The 18,078-nt window shown below is 52.8% G+C and overlaps 1 protein-coding gene across 4 annotated transcripts in view; it reads left to right on the top strand.

Moving 5' to 3' along the window:
* Window positions 1-12,292, top strand: part of RALGAPA2 (Ral GTPase activating protein catalytic subunit alpha 2) — a 285,182-nt gene extending 272,890 nt beyond the window's left edge. For 3 of the 4 annotated variants that reach the window (XM_060120092.1, XM_060120091.1, XM_060120089.1), the window contains 2 exons: window positions 6,069-6,102; window positions 9,067-12,292. In XM_060120092.1, the coding sequence (XP_059976075.1) occupies window positions 6,069-6,076 (8 nt within the window). In that variant the 3' untranslated portion in view covers window positions 6,077-6,102; window positions 9,067-12,292. Of the gene's footprint in view, window positions 1-6,068; window positions 6,103-8,842 lie in introns of all 4 variants that reach the window. The other variant, XM_060120090.1, reaches the window with a different exon arrangement.
* The last annotated feature ends 5,786 nt before the right edge of the window (window positions 12,293-18,078 follow it).

The following is an 18,078-nucleotide window of genomic DNA, read 5'->3' as shown; positions in this document are numbered from 1 at the left end:
ATAAAACAGGGGTGGGGTGCACTTGAAATGGGGTGGCAGCGGCAGCCTCCCCAAGATGGTGACGTTTGCGGGAAGCCTTGAGGGAGACAAGGGAGAGGGAGCCATTTGGAATTTGGGGGAAGCAGTCCGGGCAGAGGGAACAGCAAGAGCAAAGGCCCTGAGACGGGAGCTCTCCTGGCCCATGTGAGGAGCAGCCCAGCGAGGTGGGGACGGAAGAGGAGGAGGATGGTCAGAGTGGCCCTCAACCCAGGCACAGACCTCAGCTGTTCCTCTGGTGAGACTGGCAGCTCCCTGGGCGTGTGAGACAGTGGATGACATGTTGTGATTCTTGTTTGAAAAGATCACTCTGGCTTCTGCAGGGCATATTCCTCAGGAGGGGTGAGCGGAAGACCAGCCAGGTAAAATGCCTGCCCATCACCTGGCACGCAGCAGGCACATGGTGCATGCGTGACTAAGGAGTAAACGTGGGTGGTTCAAAGGCTGTTCTCCCCGGACCTTCACTGTGGGCCCACAAGAGAGGCCCCCAAAGAAGCCCCCTCAGCCCGGTGCCATGGAACGCAGCCCTAACCCAGCCAGCACAGGTGGAGGGAGCACAGTGACACCCCTCCTTCAGGGGAACTGGGCGGGATTCTGACCTGTGCTCACCCCTTTAAGACCCCCAGACTCACACCAGAACCCACGAGCTTGCATGAAGGACCACGGTGGGTACCTCTCCATTGTCTGGAGAGACTTAACATGACTCCCAGTTACCCAGAAGGGCTGGGACGTGGGGTGAGCTTCCCTGGCATTTCTGATAGAAATGGTCTCTAGAACAATCCATGGACAGTAATTCTTTACATCCCCGTGGGGATTTGTAGCTTCCTGCACATGCTCCCCACCGTCTGCCCTCAGCAGAGCAAGAGTGAGCCCTTCGGCAGTTTGGAGCTGTTCTCAGCCTTGTGTGGTTTTTGTTGTGTCAAGGCCAGGGTCACGGCTTAAGTTTCTCCCAAACGAGACTCATCACCCACCCTGAAAGGACCCCTGCGTGGGGAACACGCTCACAGAAGTGAAAAGCGGGGTGCGGGGAGGAGCCCTGCCTTAGAGGCAAAGGCAAAATGTTCCTCCCCACAGGCAGAGAGGACGATCTCGGAGGCTTTATGGTCTACACAGGGTGTAAGGTGGCAAATGCACCCCCTCTTCGGCACGGATAACTGAGAAATCCAACTGAAAGCTCACCAAAGTATTCCTACGTTAGAAGCGGGCAGCGCAGGAAGACTTCACGTGTAGGAAACATCTCAGCTGTGGGCTAAAGCAGCTTCCTTCACATCTGAAGACCAAAGGACAGCTTTTATCCTCCGTAGGACCCAGACAGCCCACTGCACCCTTACTGCTTTTCCTCAGACCAATACGGAGAACTCACCGTCCTCCCGCGTGTCACCACAGACGTAACTGCTGTGTTTCCTGGAGCTGTTGATTACTGGGGAATTTAAAACCAGTGCCCAGCAGCACACAGAATCCCGGTGTAATCCCGCCTCACCGCCCAAGGCCATTCCTGAGTTTTTTCTTTGTTTGTTTTTGTTTTTTTGCGGTACGCGGGCCTCTCACTGTTGTGGCCTCTCCCGTTGCGGAGCACAGGCTCCGGACGCGCAGGCTCAGCGGCCATGGCTCACGGGCCCCGCCGCTGCACGGCATGTGGGATCTTCCCAGACCGGGTCACGAACCCGTGTCCCCCGCATCGTCAGGCAGACTCGCAACCACTGCGCCACCAGGGAAGCCCTCACTCCTGAGTTTTTATAAAACAGACGAAGTTAGAATAAAGCTGGGAGACAACCTTGCAGGGAGAGCACTGTGTCACCCGAGGGGTGGCGCCGTTTGCTCTGCTTTGAGGATGGTTCGCGGCATGTGGCGTGGCTCGGGAGGACCCTGGCTGGGGCTCCAGCTGAACCCCACAGCTGCCCCCGGCCCCTTGCCTCCCCGGGTCCCATGGGGGATTCCTCCCTAGAACTTGGAGCCACTTCTGTCGTTTCCCTCTTGGAAAGGCTCTGGCAGTAGTAGTGCCCAGGCCAACTTCTATTCCTTTTTGTCATTTTTGAAAAACAACGTTATTGAAATGGAATTTGCATACCATACAATTCATCCATTTAAAGTATGCTACTCGGTATTTTTAGTATATTCACAAAGTTGTGCAAGCATCGCCACCATCTAATTTTAGAACCTTTTTATCCCTCCTGAAAAACAAAAACATAAACCCACTAGTAGTCAATCCCCATTCCCCCCACCCCCAGCCCTAAGCAACCACTAGTCCACTTTCTGTCTGTCTGGATCTGGCTACTCTGGGCATTTCGTGTACATGGAATCAGACGATACGTGGTCTTTACTGACTGGCTTCTTTCACTTAGCATGTCCTCAAGGGTCATCCACATTGTAGCCTGTATCACTATTTTACATGTTTTTGTTGCTAAATAATATCCCATTGTAAGGGCAGACCACACTTTGGTTCCATTCATCATGTGGCAGACATTTGGGCTATTTCCACTTTTTAGCTATTGTGAATATTGCTGCTATGAACATTTCTGTACTGTTTTTCCATTTTGAGGTGTGAATAATTCAATCTGGTAAAATGAGCAGTCTCTCCATGGCCGGGATGGACTGAGATCTCCGTGTTCACGCTCCCTGAACCAGCAGGAGGGTCTGGAAACATCTTTCTCCACGAGGGCCTCACAAGACATTAATTCTCAATGTTTAGTTAAATTCAGTCATAGATGCATAAATGTACATTATAGTCATGGAAGGGGGAGAGAACAATGCCAGACAAGCGTTTTCAAGAACGTTCCACCCGCTGGCCAGGCCCCCGCACAGGTGGGCGGGCACAACGCATGCACTTTCTCTGCCCGTCTGTCTCGGTCCAGCTGCCCTAGCTTTCTGCTTCAGAACCCAAGTTGATGGGCCAGACCAACGACCAAAAAGAGGAAGCCGAGCCCAGAGCCAGGTCCGGGGCCAGGACACAGCCCCTTCTGCTGGGTTGGAAATTCTGGAAGCCATCCTTGGGCCATTTGGAAGTGGTAATTAGGCTGGCTAGTGCCCACTGGCCCTGGGTTGCCAGTGTTGAGTGTGCAGGCTTACCCCGTCTACTGCTGCACCTGTTCCTGGTCCTCAGAGCCATTCCAAGGGGCCTGAATAGCCCAGACAGCTCTCTGATCTCCCGCTCAGTCCGCCGTCCTGCTGGGAGGGTATTTAGCGCTCGCCTAAAGCTGGAGCCCCAGCCCACTGTTTCTCTCCCTCACCATGGCAGCTCTCAAAACCATTCCCTTCGCTAATTATCCTCAACCAGCTCATCATTTCCCACCCTGACGGCTCAGTAACAAGGACCCAGGGAGAGCAGCCACTTTGCTTCTCTGACCCTGCCCAGCGTTATCCCAGGGGACGGTCCTGGACGGCAGCCTTGCCTCGGAGGTAAGACGCCTGGTGCAAATCCTTGTTCTTTTGCTCTCCGGTGAGTACAGCCAGAGGAAACAGGCCACAGAAAGGCCCACCGGTTCTCGGAAAGCCTCCGACAGAGCTGCGTAGAGCACAGCAAATCTCCAACCAAGACGGTGGCTTCCTGTGTCTCTGGAAACCCTTGTGGATATCCAGGTGTCAAAGGAGTCTCACAAGGCCCAAGAAGTAGGACATCTTTCTCTAAAAGCGACTTCTGGAGTCTCCAGACGCCCGCTCTGTGTCTGAGCCGCTGAGTGGCCGCAGTTGGCCCGCTGGCATCCAGGTTACCCGTGAAGGGTCTCCCCAGGGCCGTCTCGCTCAGCTGCTCTCAGATGTGAGCGGGGCCGACTCCTGATTCCCGGCACCACTCACGTGTAAGAAAACTCTGAATTTAAGATGCATATTAACCCGTACAGTCGGTGTTTCTCCACCTTTTATTCTTCCTGCCGCACCAGGGAGGCTTCTAAGACATTTTTACTTCCTAATTTGTCTCCTCCCATGAAACACCACAGAAATACCGTTTACCTGTATATTCTCTGTACTTCTATCTGCGCTTTATACAAATAAAGAGTAAGATATTTTTGCCCCCCAATGGCGTGCCGTTAACTTTGCCGCCAAAGCTTCCAAAGGCAGGGGTTTCATCTGCTCTGTTCACCGCTGTCACCTGGAGCCTAGAACAGTACCTGGCACATACCAGGCACCCGGTTGATGAAATCATTAGGGTTGGTGTCTCTCATGCCCCTGGGCATCACGCAGCTCCAAGCACCATGGTCTCTTCTGGTATCTCCACCACTGCCCAGGGTGGTGGGGTGCCTCTTGCTGACCCCCAAGGAGGCGTCAGGAAGCTGACAGCCTGCTCCTCTGTGCCACGCACAGGGGCCCCGCCCTTTGGTAGCACTGTCTGTTTGTCAAGGGCAAGTGACATTTGAGCCCCATGGAGTAATTACGGCAGCCCCCAACTGCCTCTGTCTTTGCATCTCCTTAACTCGCCCATGGATTGGCAGTTCCCGAGACGTTCTGTCTGGTCCAGCACAGCGCACCAGGCTGCATCTGGGGACACACCGGGAGAGGGGCAGGCTGTCCTCATCAGCAATTACAAACAAGCCCTCCATTGTCAGACGCACCATCTGTTTGCTTGCTTCCACCAATCGGGTGCCTGTACGCCCAGCATCACCAGGGCCGAGGGGCTGCAGGGGAGGGGGACCGAGAAGCCCCTTCGTGGGGAGAGGGTCAGCCCTGGGAATCCAAGCCCCTCCACTGGAGGAAGACCCACCCAGAGATGTCCCACGATTGCCGTCTTCCAGGAGCACATGGCACACTGGGGGAAGACAGGCAACCTAGATCATCGCATCGTCTAAAGGTCCCTCGGAAACATACCAGTCCAGCGCCAGGAAGCAGCACTGCCCAAGAACTTCCTGTGCCCCTAGAGCTCGATCACCGTGTAAAGAAGGAGCCATTAACAGTGGCTAGAAATCAAGGAAGACAGAGAAGCCTAGTGCCTCATCACGATCAGTTATTTATCCTGAAGTTCCCAACCCCACATAACTTTGGGGGGTGGGGAGGAGTGAAATTTTCATTGATAGATTGTACAGTACAGCTTCAGAGAAGCCCAGATTTCTTCCGGAGAGCCCCACCTAAGATCTGTCGGTGGTCCCTCCTCCGACGGCATCCGTCTTAGAAACTGGCCCTGGTCACCGTGCCTGCCTTGCTGGCGAGGTCAGCAGACAATCCAAGTTTACAACGGTGGCCGGACAGACAGCAGTCCGTGTCATTGATAAATGTCCTTTGTCCAGATAGGATGGTGGTCTAGTGACACTGAATTCAGGAGCATTGTGGCGGTTAGGGGGAGGAGCTGTCACCTGACGCGGAAAGAGGCTGCGTTTTTGCTAAGGAAACCCACGTGGGAGATAGGATGGCCGTGGTGAGGGGGGAGTTGGGGTAGTTAAGAAAAACTATCACAAACACGAAAGAGCTCAGAGCCTCTCTGGGGTCTGGCAGGACTGCTGGGGTCCTGCTACTCTGTGCGCGAGGGTCCGACGTGGCCTCTGCAGGGTCCCTTTCGCAGCCACACTCTGCACAGCACACTGCGTGCTTCCCCCCTGGGGACTGTCACACCGCAGGTGCCACCCGTGCTGAACAAACACACTGCGTACCACTCAAAACCTGTAAAATGAAACTTGGAGACGTGTAAACTTGTACACTTACAGGGTGTCAGTTATTTTTTCAAGGCATCCATAGAATTCCAACTGCTGGTCTTGAAAACTCTTCTCTTTGACTGTATCTTAAACCAAATATTTAGGAAACGTCAGGCAGCAGGGACAGGATACCAAGGTCAATGCCACCCAGTGTCTGTGGGGCTCCCAAGAGCATCTGTCACACATCCTGGGAGAGCTAACGTTACCTTCGTTTCACATCTATCTGGGTGACACCGGCTAGAATTCTGTCCTGCCGAGGGACTTGTAGGGGAATTTCCAATTCGTAATGATCTCTGAAACTGCAAGAACACTCAGGCCGCCCAGGAATAAACGTATTTTTAGCACTGCGCTCATATCAAGTTGGGCTGTGCGTGTGCCAGGCTTGCATTCACTTCATTTTATGTTCTTTCCCTTCAGATACGTAAAGGCCTCAGCGCGGTATTTGTACAAGGTAAGACCGACACTTCAGCGGATTTGCCAACCACCCTGCTCATCCACTAACCCACCTCCCTCCGTGGCTGACTCAACGCTGAGATGCCCACAGGCTCCTGCCTCCTGCTCTCCTCCACAGGGGCTCTCCCCTGCGTGTCTGCGCTGCCTGCCCACCTGGGAAACCCAGCCTGGCCTTTCTTCGGCCCCTGTACTCCGGGTGGAATCCCATACCAACACCTGCCATCCCAGAAAAATGTCTTTGTCACCCGCCCTTTTGTGTGCGGGGCCTCGGGGAGCCAGTGGACCCGGGGCCGCCCCCTTTTTTATCGCCGAGCCAGGAGGAGCAGGGTCTCGAGATGGGCCAATAAGATGCAGCACGTGCGGGCTGGCCTTTGACCGCTGGGCTTAATGGGGCCTCCGAGGCCTGGGCTGGGGAGGGCAGGTCGTCCCGGGTCTGCTGAATGGAACAGCTGGGAAAGGAAGAGCAGACAAAAGCTGGGGGATCTCAGAGGGTGGAGAACCCCGGGATTGCTGTGGTTTAGGACCCAGAGGGCAGGCCAGCCACGGCAGGTGTGACCTCCGTGTGCCTCCCCTTTCTGCCCTGGTCTGGGGTCCAGGTCCTTCCTGTGTGCCCCGATGGACGGCAGATACCCCGCAGCAGTGCTGCAGAAAAGCCTCTCGTGGCCTGGGCTGTACCCACTCATGGGCTCATAGGTGGAAGGGAGACCAGATGAGGAGGAGGAGGAGGAGGAAGATGATGGGGCAGGTCAGGGAGCGAGGTGTCATTTATCAACCGCGTCACCCACAGTGGAACCGCAGCACAGACGCCATCACTGCCTGAGTAGATGTGGAGGGGGAAGTTGGGGTCTAGATTTCTTGGTTTAGCCAAAGCACCGCCCGCCTTCCGCAGGCAGGGCCACTGCCACAGGGAGCTGACCCTCCAACCCAGCTGCCCTTTCTTAGCCCCTCAGCCACGGAATTGCCCCAACCCCGGGCTCACTGGGGCCATCCCCCAGGGCGACACGAGCCACAAAGCCCAGATGCCCATGTCGGCCAGGCAGAGCAGCTGTACAGTCCCCTCCAGCAGTGGGGATTCATGCAAAAGCCTTTATTTGCTGGGACCTCATAGCCACACGTGTCCTCCTGCCCCTCCACAAAGGTGGCCAAGTGGGGCTCCAGTGTCCTTTGAACAGACCCCCGGCCTCCAGCACAAGGAAAGGCCAGGCGGGGGCAGCGGCTGTCAGCAGCCAGGAGTGGAATCGCCCCCTTTGCGGCCGGCCTGCTCGGTCCGCAGCTGCCGCCTCCCCATCAATCACGGGGTGCGGTGGGCACGACAGGAGCCAGGGGACGGGCCAACGGAAAGGTGGGGACTGGAGGAATGCCGGGGGCGTGCAGGGCAGGCTCCTGCTCGGGCGTGACCTTCCCGGGGCCCCCGGTGGTGGGTCCACTGCCCTCAGATGCACGAAGGCCGCTTTGCTGCAAGAGCTTCGCAGCTCGTCAAAGTCGGCATCACCCTGCCCACCCGCCACGCCGCAGTGCAGGACCGAGAGGGGCCCCCTCCTGCCTCCCTGGTAGGGGTGGAGGGTTAAATGTTTCCCTTCTGGTCCAGAAGTACTCTCACTTAATATCAGGTCTCTGCACATCACTTTATCTCTTTCATTTACTTGCTTTTTGGGGGGAAGGGGGGTCCCTCTCCCAATCGATCTGATTACAAAGTGGGTGGGGTGGTGCCTAGTTAATAACGTGAAGTCTCACACAATTCGAAGTGAAGGTATTCAAACTAGAGTCGTACCTGGGATTCAGTCAGGGCTGTTTGCCCTGCGGCCCGCTCCCCTGGACTACATGCTGATGCGATGCCCACCCCTGGCTCCAGGGTGATGGGGCGATGTAACCAACACCGTCTCCGCCTCGGATGGCAGTACAGCTCTGCAGCGAAAGCAGCCTGTTTTCAAAGACGAAAACAGCAGGAGAGAGACCCACAACTCTTCTCTCTGCCGCAACCTTCCTGGGACCAGAGGGGGGAGACAGAAGCCCAGGCTGGGGGACCTTAAAGCTGAATTTCGGAACAGCACTGGGGAAGGTGGTCTCCTTGGGTCCAGGCGCGTTTGCAGGTATTGATTCCAGAGGCTGTCCGTGGAAACAATGAGGTCAGGTCCGAAAATGACAGAAGATGCTGTGAATAAGGTCACTGCGTACATTAATTTCAAAGGCCAGTAATGATAGAAATGGCAGAAGCCAAAGCCCCAGAAGTGAAGGATGTCGGGAGAAGGTTAGAAAGCCTGCTTTTGAGGAAGCTGGGGCGCAGCCCAGCAGGGTTTAAAAATAGGTTATTAAGAGGGTGACGACACGGTCCTCCCTCGAAGCACTGCCCAGGGGACCTGCCTCGGCAACAGCGGCCCGGTGTTGCAGCAGCGGGCGCCTGGGTTCCTCCGAGCAGCCCTGGGGACAGGGGGCGCGGCGGGCGCGCAGGCTTCAGCTTCATTCCTTTTTCCCTCTGGAGCTAAACAGCTGTAGGCGCTTCTGGACGCATTCAATTAGTCCTGACCTCCTGTCTCAGACCCCTTGGGGAATAATCGAGTTGTAACTCGTGGTGTAAAGTATCAGCATGTAGATCCGTGTAAACAATAACACCGACTGATCCACAAGCTACCCCTGACGTTTTTCTTGCTCTTTCATCGACTCTGGGCAGTGCTTCTCCTTTGGCTCCCCCCGTTCCCCGCACTGTCATCAGTAGCTTTTCTCTTCATTCTTTATTGCAGATTGGACGGTAAGACCCAGTGAAGTTCAAAAAGATTCATAGCTCCTTTTATGCTGCAGGGAAGTCCAGAGCAAAGGCTGGAAAGAAAGACCTTGGTCTGTGGGTTCATTCAGCAAACACCCCTGCACACACAGCTCCGGGCGGGGGTCCAGCCCTCTTCCAGGGGCCGTGGCACATCCTCCCTCCAACCTGTGCCCACGTGGGCCTCCCTCTGCTTCCTTCCAGGGCCCTGGCCGCCAGGCTGAGCCTCCTGCACGGCGCCTCTCGGGGAGGGGGAGACGGTTGAGAGTCCCCCACTTCCCCACCCGAATCCCCAAACCCAGACTCCGGGAACATAGCTGCCCTGCTGGTGCCCTCAGCCGGTCTCCCCGTTCACCGTCTTCTGAGGTTGAAGAGGAATCCCACCGAAATGCTGTGAATCGGACTTTCAAACTAGGCGGTGGCATCTCAGGAACCTTGGGCTTCGAAAGAAGAAAAGAAAAGGTCGCCAACAACCAGAGACTGGCGCACTGTCACGCGGCGCCGGTGGGGCTGCCCTAGCAGAGGAAAAAGGAGAAGGTTCCGGGCTTTCCGGGAGGGCGGGGGGCAGGTGCCTCTGTCCCCCGGTCATTTATAAACCCATCATGTCTCACCGAGGGGCCGGCCAAATGCCTCTCAGGTTGTTGGAGGAATGTTCCCTGCCTTGATTTTGCTCATTCTTCTGTTAGGATTTATGGTTAGTCCAAAATTTCATCATCATAGAAATTGGCTTTCCCTAGAGTCTCGAGCCCGGGAGAAGTTTTACCTGTGTTGCTGTGTGTATTCCATCTGGTTCCTGATGCCCGCTTACTGGGGAGAGGTTGTCTGCCCCCGGCCCTGCTGGAGGCCCTCCAGGTGATGACAGTGAAGCTTCTATCACAGAGTGCTCACGTGATTCTAGAAACACAGGGTCCTGTCCCTGCAAAGCTCCCGCTCAGGCACCTCCAAAGGCTTTGCCCTGTGGCGCCCTGCCGGCAGGGGCCTCACACCCTGCCGGTAGGGGCCTCACACACGTTTCCTGACACACAGAGCTTTAGGGTGACAGATCCCGAGCAGAGGGTGTGTGATCCCTACTTTGTACCCATTTGCCTCCCCAAGGAAGGCCTGTTGCATCTTTTTTTAAAAAAAAAAAAAAAGAAAGAAAGAAAGCCCCACCTTCCGTGTGTGCTTGCCGGGCGCTCTTGCTGGGGTCATCGTGTTGGGTGCAGGCCCTCTGCTAGTCATCCAGGCCCTCGGGCCATCTGCGGAGTAAGCCCAGGGCTCAACAGGGGAGCCGCCAGCTAAGGGCTTGGAAAGGTCTCTGTGCACGTGCTTCCCCGCCCTCCCCTGCCCTCCGCCCCTCCACCCTTGCCCCCCCTGTGCACACCCCCAGCCTACCTTGGCCACCTTCCTGCTGAGCCCACTCTCCCGCAGAGCTGCCGTTTTCCCTGACCACCCAGGTCCAGGTGGCTGGGCTGGTACCGACGTTGGCAGGAGAGGTGGGCAGACCCAGGAGCCAGCCTTGGTGTGGGGACAGCGGAGAAAGACTTTCCTGGAAGGAGGGGACTTCTAATTCTCGAGGGAGCTTGTTCATCTGTTTTACAGAGGATTGCAGGTGGACTTGAGGCCAGGCCCACAGAAAAGAGCAGCTCGAGCACTGCTGGGACCCGAGAGAACCAGCTTCATCCCAAACAGAAGCCGCGCTCCGGGCTGGCCTGTCAACGGGGCCGATTTGTTGCTTTATTGGGGGCTTAGTGGCAACATAAAGGGTGACTGGAAGTGACAGGCTTTTCTGCTGTGTTAGCAGCTGTCACGATTCTTATCTTCCCGGGCACCCCCTCCCCGACCGTAAGTGATGTGGGCTGTTTGCTTGGTGCGCTTTGGCCCACGCAGCTCTGGATTCAGCACTCTTGCCGCGGCTCCACGTGGCACCTCGTTCCTGCGGGTAGGGCATCACATGCTCCTGGGCTCCCAAGTGCCACGTAAGCTCTAGCTTCTGGGAGAATGTGTCACCTTCAGGCTCTGGAATACCCCTGTGGCAGAATTCTTGGATTTAGTCAGTGTCAGGATTCAGAATCGTATTGAACCACCCACCCCCCCGCCCGACTCCTGCACCATGATTCCATTTCATCTCCAGGAACCAGTCCTGACCTGGAGTGGGAAATCCGGTTGTAGGTAGAAAATAGGTTGACCTTCCTATAATCCCTAATGATTTTTGGCAGCCCCGTGACCCTAGAAGACAGCCAGAAGGTTTATGGCTCTTAGCAGTGACAGCTTTGGTTTGGAGATGTGGAAAACCGGGAGACAGGAACTCTAGCGACCAGTTTTGCTTGCACCCATATGCACTTGAATCGTTCTTGTTATTTGGGGTGGAAAATTGAAATGATCAAGTTTTTTTTTTTTTTTCACTTAGCAAAGCAAATATTGAGCTTCTGTAATAAATGCCTTTCAGCAAAATTGCCGAGGATCACTCATCCGGTGGGGACCCCACCTGAGTCACAGTGCTGACTCGTCACATCAGTAGGTCAGCCATCTGTAAACAAAAGTGGCCCTAAGTGGCCCAAAATAGATAAGACTTGCTGGCTTCCAGGCAGGGCCAGGCCAGTCCCCTCACTTCTCTGCACGCTGATTTCCATCTGAAGCAAAGATGTTGTTCTATAGTCTCACTGAGTAGGTTTTTGTACTTAAAAAAATAGTCATTCCACAAAATGATGACATTTTAAGTGGTAAAGCCTTAAGTAGAGAACAGTGAGGACTTGTAGCTCGGGTAAGCGACTGTCACAGCGTCTTCCTGCAGTTAAGGCTGCAGTTTCCAACGGCCACTGGGAAGGAGGGGGTTTCAGCCTTGACCCTGTGAGAGAGTCTGGCTTATGGGACCTTAGCCTTACCAACAAGATCATGTGGATCGGTAGACAATGCAAATCACATCTTCCTGAACTTCCTCAGGTGTGACCACCCGTGCTTCATTTACTGTCATACCTGTATCATCTGGAGGTTTGAAGGATGCTTTCCTGTTTACTGTGATGTCGTAGATGTCACTGTGCTACCTTCATAGCTACTGAAGGGGAATGTCCACATCCGAAGGGAAATTCAGCAGGAAACAGCCATGTTTCAGTTGCGCTCAGTACCTGTGTATGACAGACACATTAAGTGAATGTTTTCTTATGTTTTCAGGTCTACAATATTTAGTACATGTGAATGAGGATGAAATTTGATAAACGTGGTAAATTAAGTTATAGGCTGTCATTTGATTTCTATCTTGCTGTCTCTTGTTATTTAATTTTCCTGATGCTCCACATCCGGGCTTATACCTCCATTGGTGTAGACTTTGCCTGTAACCCACTTGGCAGGCATGGTGCCCCGTGGCAAGGGGTGCCCCTCGCCTGGAGAAGCACACGGCTCACCGATGGCCACTACCTGACTCTCCAGTTTGCCCTTTAATTCTGATTTACTGTGACGACTTAATAAAGTAGAAACGCAGTACTCATGTGCCACATGTTTCTCTTATTTCCATTATAGTTTGTAGGAAAATAAAGTTTATCCTGGCATCTAACAAAAGATGGTTTACATTTTTATCAGACGAAGTTGTTCAAAAGCATTTTTTTGAACCAAAGCCTTAATACATATCCAGAATGGTAGCCAGTATGGATACAGGGGGGTTTGCCAATGTATTCATGTGAAAATTGACCTCTCAGTTCATACCCTGGAATGCCAAGACCAAGCATCATTGATCTCCTATATCCAAGTCCCTCCTGTTTTCGTGATTAAATAGCCAGGTGTGTATCAAAGCCCACAGTGAGCCCCCGGCCTGGGCTCCCATCTCTCCAGGACAGCCTCTGCACCAGCCACCCTTCCAGAGGTCTGGAGTCCTTGACCCTGCTGAGCAAGAGGCCAGCTTTGAGGGTTTGTCTTGTGAAGAAGTGGTAGGAAGGATGTAATAACGCCTCCTGTTGGTGTGCTGAAGCCCGGTTGTGGCCCCAACTCAGGACTCCAGCCACATTCGGACCACCTGGCCAGGTGGCCCCTGCCAGCATCCTGAGCTACTCCCATGCTCTGGACAGCAGGGAACTTCCAGGACATTAGACAGTCAAGCTTTGTAAAAAGCATCCATTTGTCCATCTGCAAATATTTGTTGAGTACCTATTACTTACAAGACATTTAGTGACCTCCACAGGGATCCAGCTGCCTTCCTGGGAGCCGAGTAGAGCCTGAATCCATTTGGCTTTTTTTACCTTTTGACTGTTAGCAAGAGCTCCCTTGAAGGTATGTTGTGCCTTTAATACTTGGTCCCTCATAAAAGGAAGCTGGATGATTTTCTTCGTTACAGAGGCTTTGTAAGATGCTGAGTCCTACCCAACCCCCCACCTAGATTCTGATCATCAGGTCTCGGTAGAAACCCATCGCCTGTTTTTTTCAAGCCCCCCAAGCATTCTGAGCTGCAGAAGGATTGGGGTTGAGGCGCTTGGACCAGCCCCATCGAGATGCATTGGGCAGCCCTCACCTGCAGTCCCTCCCGCATGTGCATCTTGGAGGGGCCAGGAGTGTGAGGCATTGGGGAGACCGAGAGCGGCTGGCTCAGGGCAGCACCCGCCCTCCTCTCTAGATGCAGATGTTTGTATTTGTTCACTTCTATACACCTTTGAGGTAGTGCTATGGTCCTGTGTCTGTGTATAAACTAAATCGGGGCCACTTGATTTATGAAGCAGTTTATGTCAAGGGGAACTATTACCGTTCACCTTCTTTCTATAGATGGCAATGGTTTTAATTGCCTTTCATTTTTCAAATCAAAAAGTGGAAGTCATGGGGGCTCCCCTGGTGGCGCAGTGGTTGGGAGTCCGCCTGCCGATGCAGGGGACACGGGTTCGTGCCCCGGTCCGGGAAGATCCCACATGCCGCGGAGCGGCTGGGCCCGTGAGCCATGGCCGCTGAGCCTGCGCGTCCGGAGCCTGTGCTCCGCCACGGGAGAGGCCACAACAGTGAGAGGCCCGCGTACCGCAAACAAAAACAAGTGGACGTCATGACTGTGGAGCCCAATGGACGTGCTCTGATGCAGCTGGCTCACCGAGGCCCAGCTGTCTAGTGGGAAGGGCCATCCCTCCACTCCCACCACCTCCTCCTTCTACAGCTGTTGAAACCCAGGCTCCCTGGGGCCCCGGAGCTGGAAAGTGGGACTCCAGGCAGGGGCCCCATTTCTTGATGACACCTCTCTCAGCAGCAGTCGCTGTTCTCAACCAGTGTACACGTTCCTTTCGGCTTCGTGAAAATGTAGCTTCATGTTCCTTTCAGCCACCAGGCACGTTTCCCTGAGGCCAAGTCTGAAGCCACCTGGCAGTCCTCACGCAGACCAGGCCCAACGAAGACCAGGGAAATTGTTTCCTGGGAGACCCTCCCCGTGGGCAGAGAAGAGGACTCCGGGCCTGGCCTTTCTCTGGGGCCCCCCAGGAACTGCTGGATGGTACCTCTCTGGAAAGACGAATTGCTCATATCTTCAGATCTGAACAGTGGGCTTCTGGCGAAGAACCGGCGCGGGAGCAGGCTTCCCACGCTTGGCGGCGGTGATGCCCGGGCAGGCCTGCCACCCTCTGGAAGGGCACTCTGCTCTCTGAACACACATATCCTCAGAGTCATTGAGCACTTGGGGAAGTTTGGCCAAAATTTTCTGTTCATTGTCTCCTGAAAAAAGTTCTATGTTCAGGAGTTCAAGGGAAAGGAGGGAAAGACACATCAATGGCCTCACATGCCCTTAGGGTGGCCCTCGAGTGCAGTGGAAAGAAGCCTGCTCCCAACACCTACATCAGAGGTTCTTTGTACTCGGCTCCAGCCACACCTCCTGCCCCAGATAACAAAGCATGGCCAGCTGACACCCCAGGGAGTCAGGGGCATCTATAATCATAGGAATACTCTCTTCCCCAAATCAAATGCTCTCCAATTCGCCCTCCACTACAATCCAACAGCAGCAACAAAAGCAGCAGGAGCGCTAAAATGATACTTTCTGAGTAATATTAAAGAATTTTCTGGAATTGGAGATTACTTCTTTTTTGTCATCAACATTTTAATTGAAAAATACTTCTGCTACCTAAGTCTCCACTAGCCTATGTTAAATTGGATGAGATGAAAGGGGTGAGAATTTATAACCAGCTGTCATGGTAAGAAATATTTGTCTGGAAGAGTCTGCCTCTTACAGAACAGGGGAGAAATTAGGAATTCTCCCTGGCGGTCCAGTGGTTAGGACTCCGTGCTTTCACTGCCAAGGGCACGGGTTCGATCCCTGGTCGGGGAACTAAGATCCCACGAGCTGCACGTTGGGGCCAAAAAAAAAAAAAAAATTAGAAATTCTCAGCAGCCTCCCTTCTGGACCATGTCAGATATAAAAACACTGACTAGATTCTTTCTTAAAACATTCAAACCAAAATATTCCCACCACAAATATCAGATGGCATTGCATATGTGATCAAAATTCTATTTTTAACATTATTTTAGGAAATAAAGAAAAAAATGAATAAATTCTGTCTGGGACAAGAATACAGCTCCCTGTGCATTCCGGTGTAATTTTCAATCTTCCACTTATATGTCCCACCTCACCCTCTAGCAAGACATGTGTTGGGTTTGACGGAGAAATCTTTTCTATAAAGAGGTCACGCTCACCAGCTTCCACCTTGAAGCGGGGTCCTGGGGGCCTGAAAATTGGAGTGTGGCTCTTGGGCGGGTGTGAAGTGGGCAGGGGCTTGCTATTAGAGCTCCTGGAAGGATCTTTCTGACTTCGGAAAAGAGCCTGGCAAAGAAAAGCTTTTTTCCATGAATACTCGGGGACTGCCCTCTGCTGCTCCGATGGCAGAGGTGAGCACTTGTGATCAATATTCCCTCAGAAGAGGCCGCTGGGCTAAGTGCAGGCAGAGGGCTCCCAGCAGGCCTCCCTCCCTCCCAGCAGGCAGGGCACCCGCAGCAAAGCTCTCCCCCGCCACGCGCCCGCAACACTTGGAACCAGCGAGGGTGGCACGTGAATGGCATCACCTCCCCCTCCCTTTAAAAACCGTCACCTCGTCTTGTCCTCCATGTTGATGGCTGATGATGGGCCACTGGAAACAGCTATGTCCATCCCCTTCCTCCAGGGAAATTGTGGCATCTTCATTTTAGGCACCAGGAAAAGGAAGGCCTGCCGCTGTACCCCCTGAAGGAGAGGGCAGTGCCGGGAAGAAAATGCAAAACGGTGGCTTCTCCTAATCAAGGAAGATTGATTACTGATCAGCATTGAGATTTTAATGAAATAGCCAAAGTATAGATTTGGACTTTACACCGTGGGTTCTATACTTTTTTCCTTCTAAAACTAAACATCTGCCCGCCGCCTGTCAAACCCCTGATCAATAAACAGATCCTCTGCAGATTAATGCAAAGACACAGGCTTTCCTTTTTACAGAAATAGCATTTGACAACACACATCATTCTGTAGCTTTCTCTTTAAGCTTTGCAATATGTCATGGGCACCCCTCCGTTAATTTACCCTTTTAATAGTTGCGGGACTTCCCTGGTGGAGCAGTGGTTAAGATTCTGCCTGCCAGTGCAGGGGACACGCGTTCGACCCCTGGTCCAGGAAGATCCCACATGCCACGGAGCAACTCAGCCCGTGCGCCACAACTACTGAGCCTGCACTCTAGAGTCCACAAGCCACAACTACTGAGCCCGTATGCCACAACTACTGAAGCCCGTGCACCTAGAGCCCGCATGCCACAGCTACTGAAGCCCATGCGCCTAGAGCCCGTGCTCCGCAACAAGAGAAGCCACCACAATGAGAAGCCCGGGCACCACAACGAAGAGTAGCCCCCACTCGCCACAACTAGAGAAAGCCCGCGCAGCAGTGAAGACCCAATGCAGAAAAAATAATTATTATTATTATTAATTAAGAACAAATAGTTGCATATTATTCCTTAGTGTAGACACACCTTTCTTTACTCAACCATCTGTGGACATGTGGGTGGTCTCCAATGTTTGTTATAACAAGTGCACCTGTGATCAACACCATCTCACCTTACAGTTAAAATATAGCCGCTGCTTTTATTTCTGTAAGTTAAATTCCCAAATGTGAAATGACTGAGGCAGAAGGTAGATGTAATTTCTTTGTGAATTTTATAAAATTATTTATCTTTAGCTTCCTGTTGATTTTTAGTGGAGCTAAATATTTTCTCACGTTTCTTTACTAACTATAGGTCCATATTTGTGAATTGTGCATTTACTTCTATTAATCTGTTACAATCTTTATGTTTTTCTTCTCAGTTTTTATGAGCTTTTATGTAATTAAGTTTGTAGCAAAACATACTTTTTCATCATTAGCTCTTAGTGTTCACTATTTTTTCAAGTAAAAAATGTAAAGTATGCAAAAAATTAAAATTAAAGAAAGTAGACGTAATTTTAGCCCTAATAGACTATTTGGTCATTTTAGAATTCTATAACGTCAGCTTTGGGGGTCTATAAAAAAGCAAAGCGGAGACCAGTGTCTTCCCATGTTTGCAGGGGGGAACTCATTAAGTTACCCACCTGCTTAAGAAAAGGAAACGCTGTTTTAAAGGGGACACCCAGGTAAAAGGCAGGATTTCAGCCGCGATAAAATGAGGCCTTTATTGACTAAAGAAAGTGAGGCCTCCCTTCGGCTTACTGCCCCCCACACGCCGCATGTTTCCTTCCATGGGGTGCTCCAAGGAATTTCCTGACTTTGAAGATGTTTCTGAAGATACTAACATATATGCATCAAAACACACCATGAATTCACCTTTTATTGTAGATGGAGAGGAACACAAGCCTGGGAGTCAGATAGCACTGCCTTCAAATTCCTACGGCATGCTCCCTGCGTGACCTCGAGCCCTTGAATCCCAACCATTCTGACTTTTGTTTCCTCACCTGTGAATTAGGGTAATAATACTGACCATGGTGGCCAGCCTCAAAGATGGCCCCAGGGACCATCACCGCTAGTGATCACACCCTGTGTGGTCCCTCCCACACTGATTCAGAGTGGACCAGTGGGACCAAGAGATCACAGTACAAGTGATGGTGTGAGTCTCCCAAGTTCAGATCATAAAATATTGCAGCTTCCACCTTGGCCCCTTGGATGGCTTACTCTGGAGGAAGGCACGGTGAGGGGAGGACACTCGGGCAGTGCTGGGGAGATCGACAACCGTGGAAGGTGGCCATTCTGGAAGTGAACCCTCCAGTCCATCCAGCCCTCACTTGACTACAGCCCCAGGCGACATC

This window comes from Mesoplodon densirostris, chromosome 16 (assembly GCF_025265405.1).
Source record: "Mesoplodon densirostris isolate mMesDen1 chromosome 16, mMesDen1 primary haplotype, whole genome shotgun sequence".
Taxonomy (NCBI): Eukaryota; Metazoa; Chordata; class Mammalia; order Artiodactyla; family Ziphiidae; genus Mesoplodon; species Mesoplodon densirostris.
The sequence above is the reverse complement of the archived record's forward strand: the minus strand, read 5'-3'. Positions and strand labels throughout refer to the sequence as shown.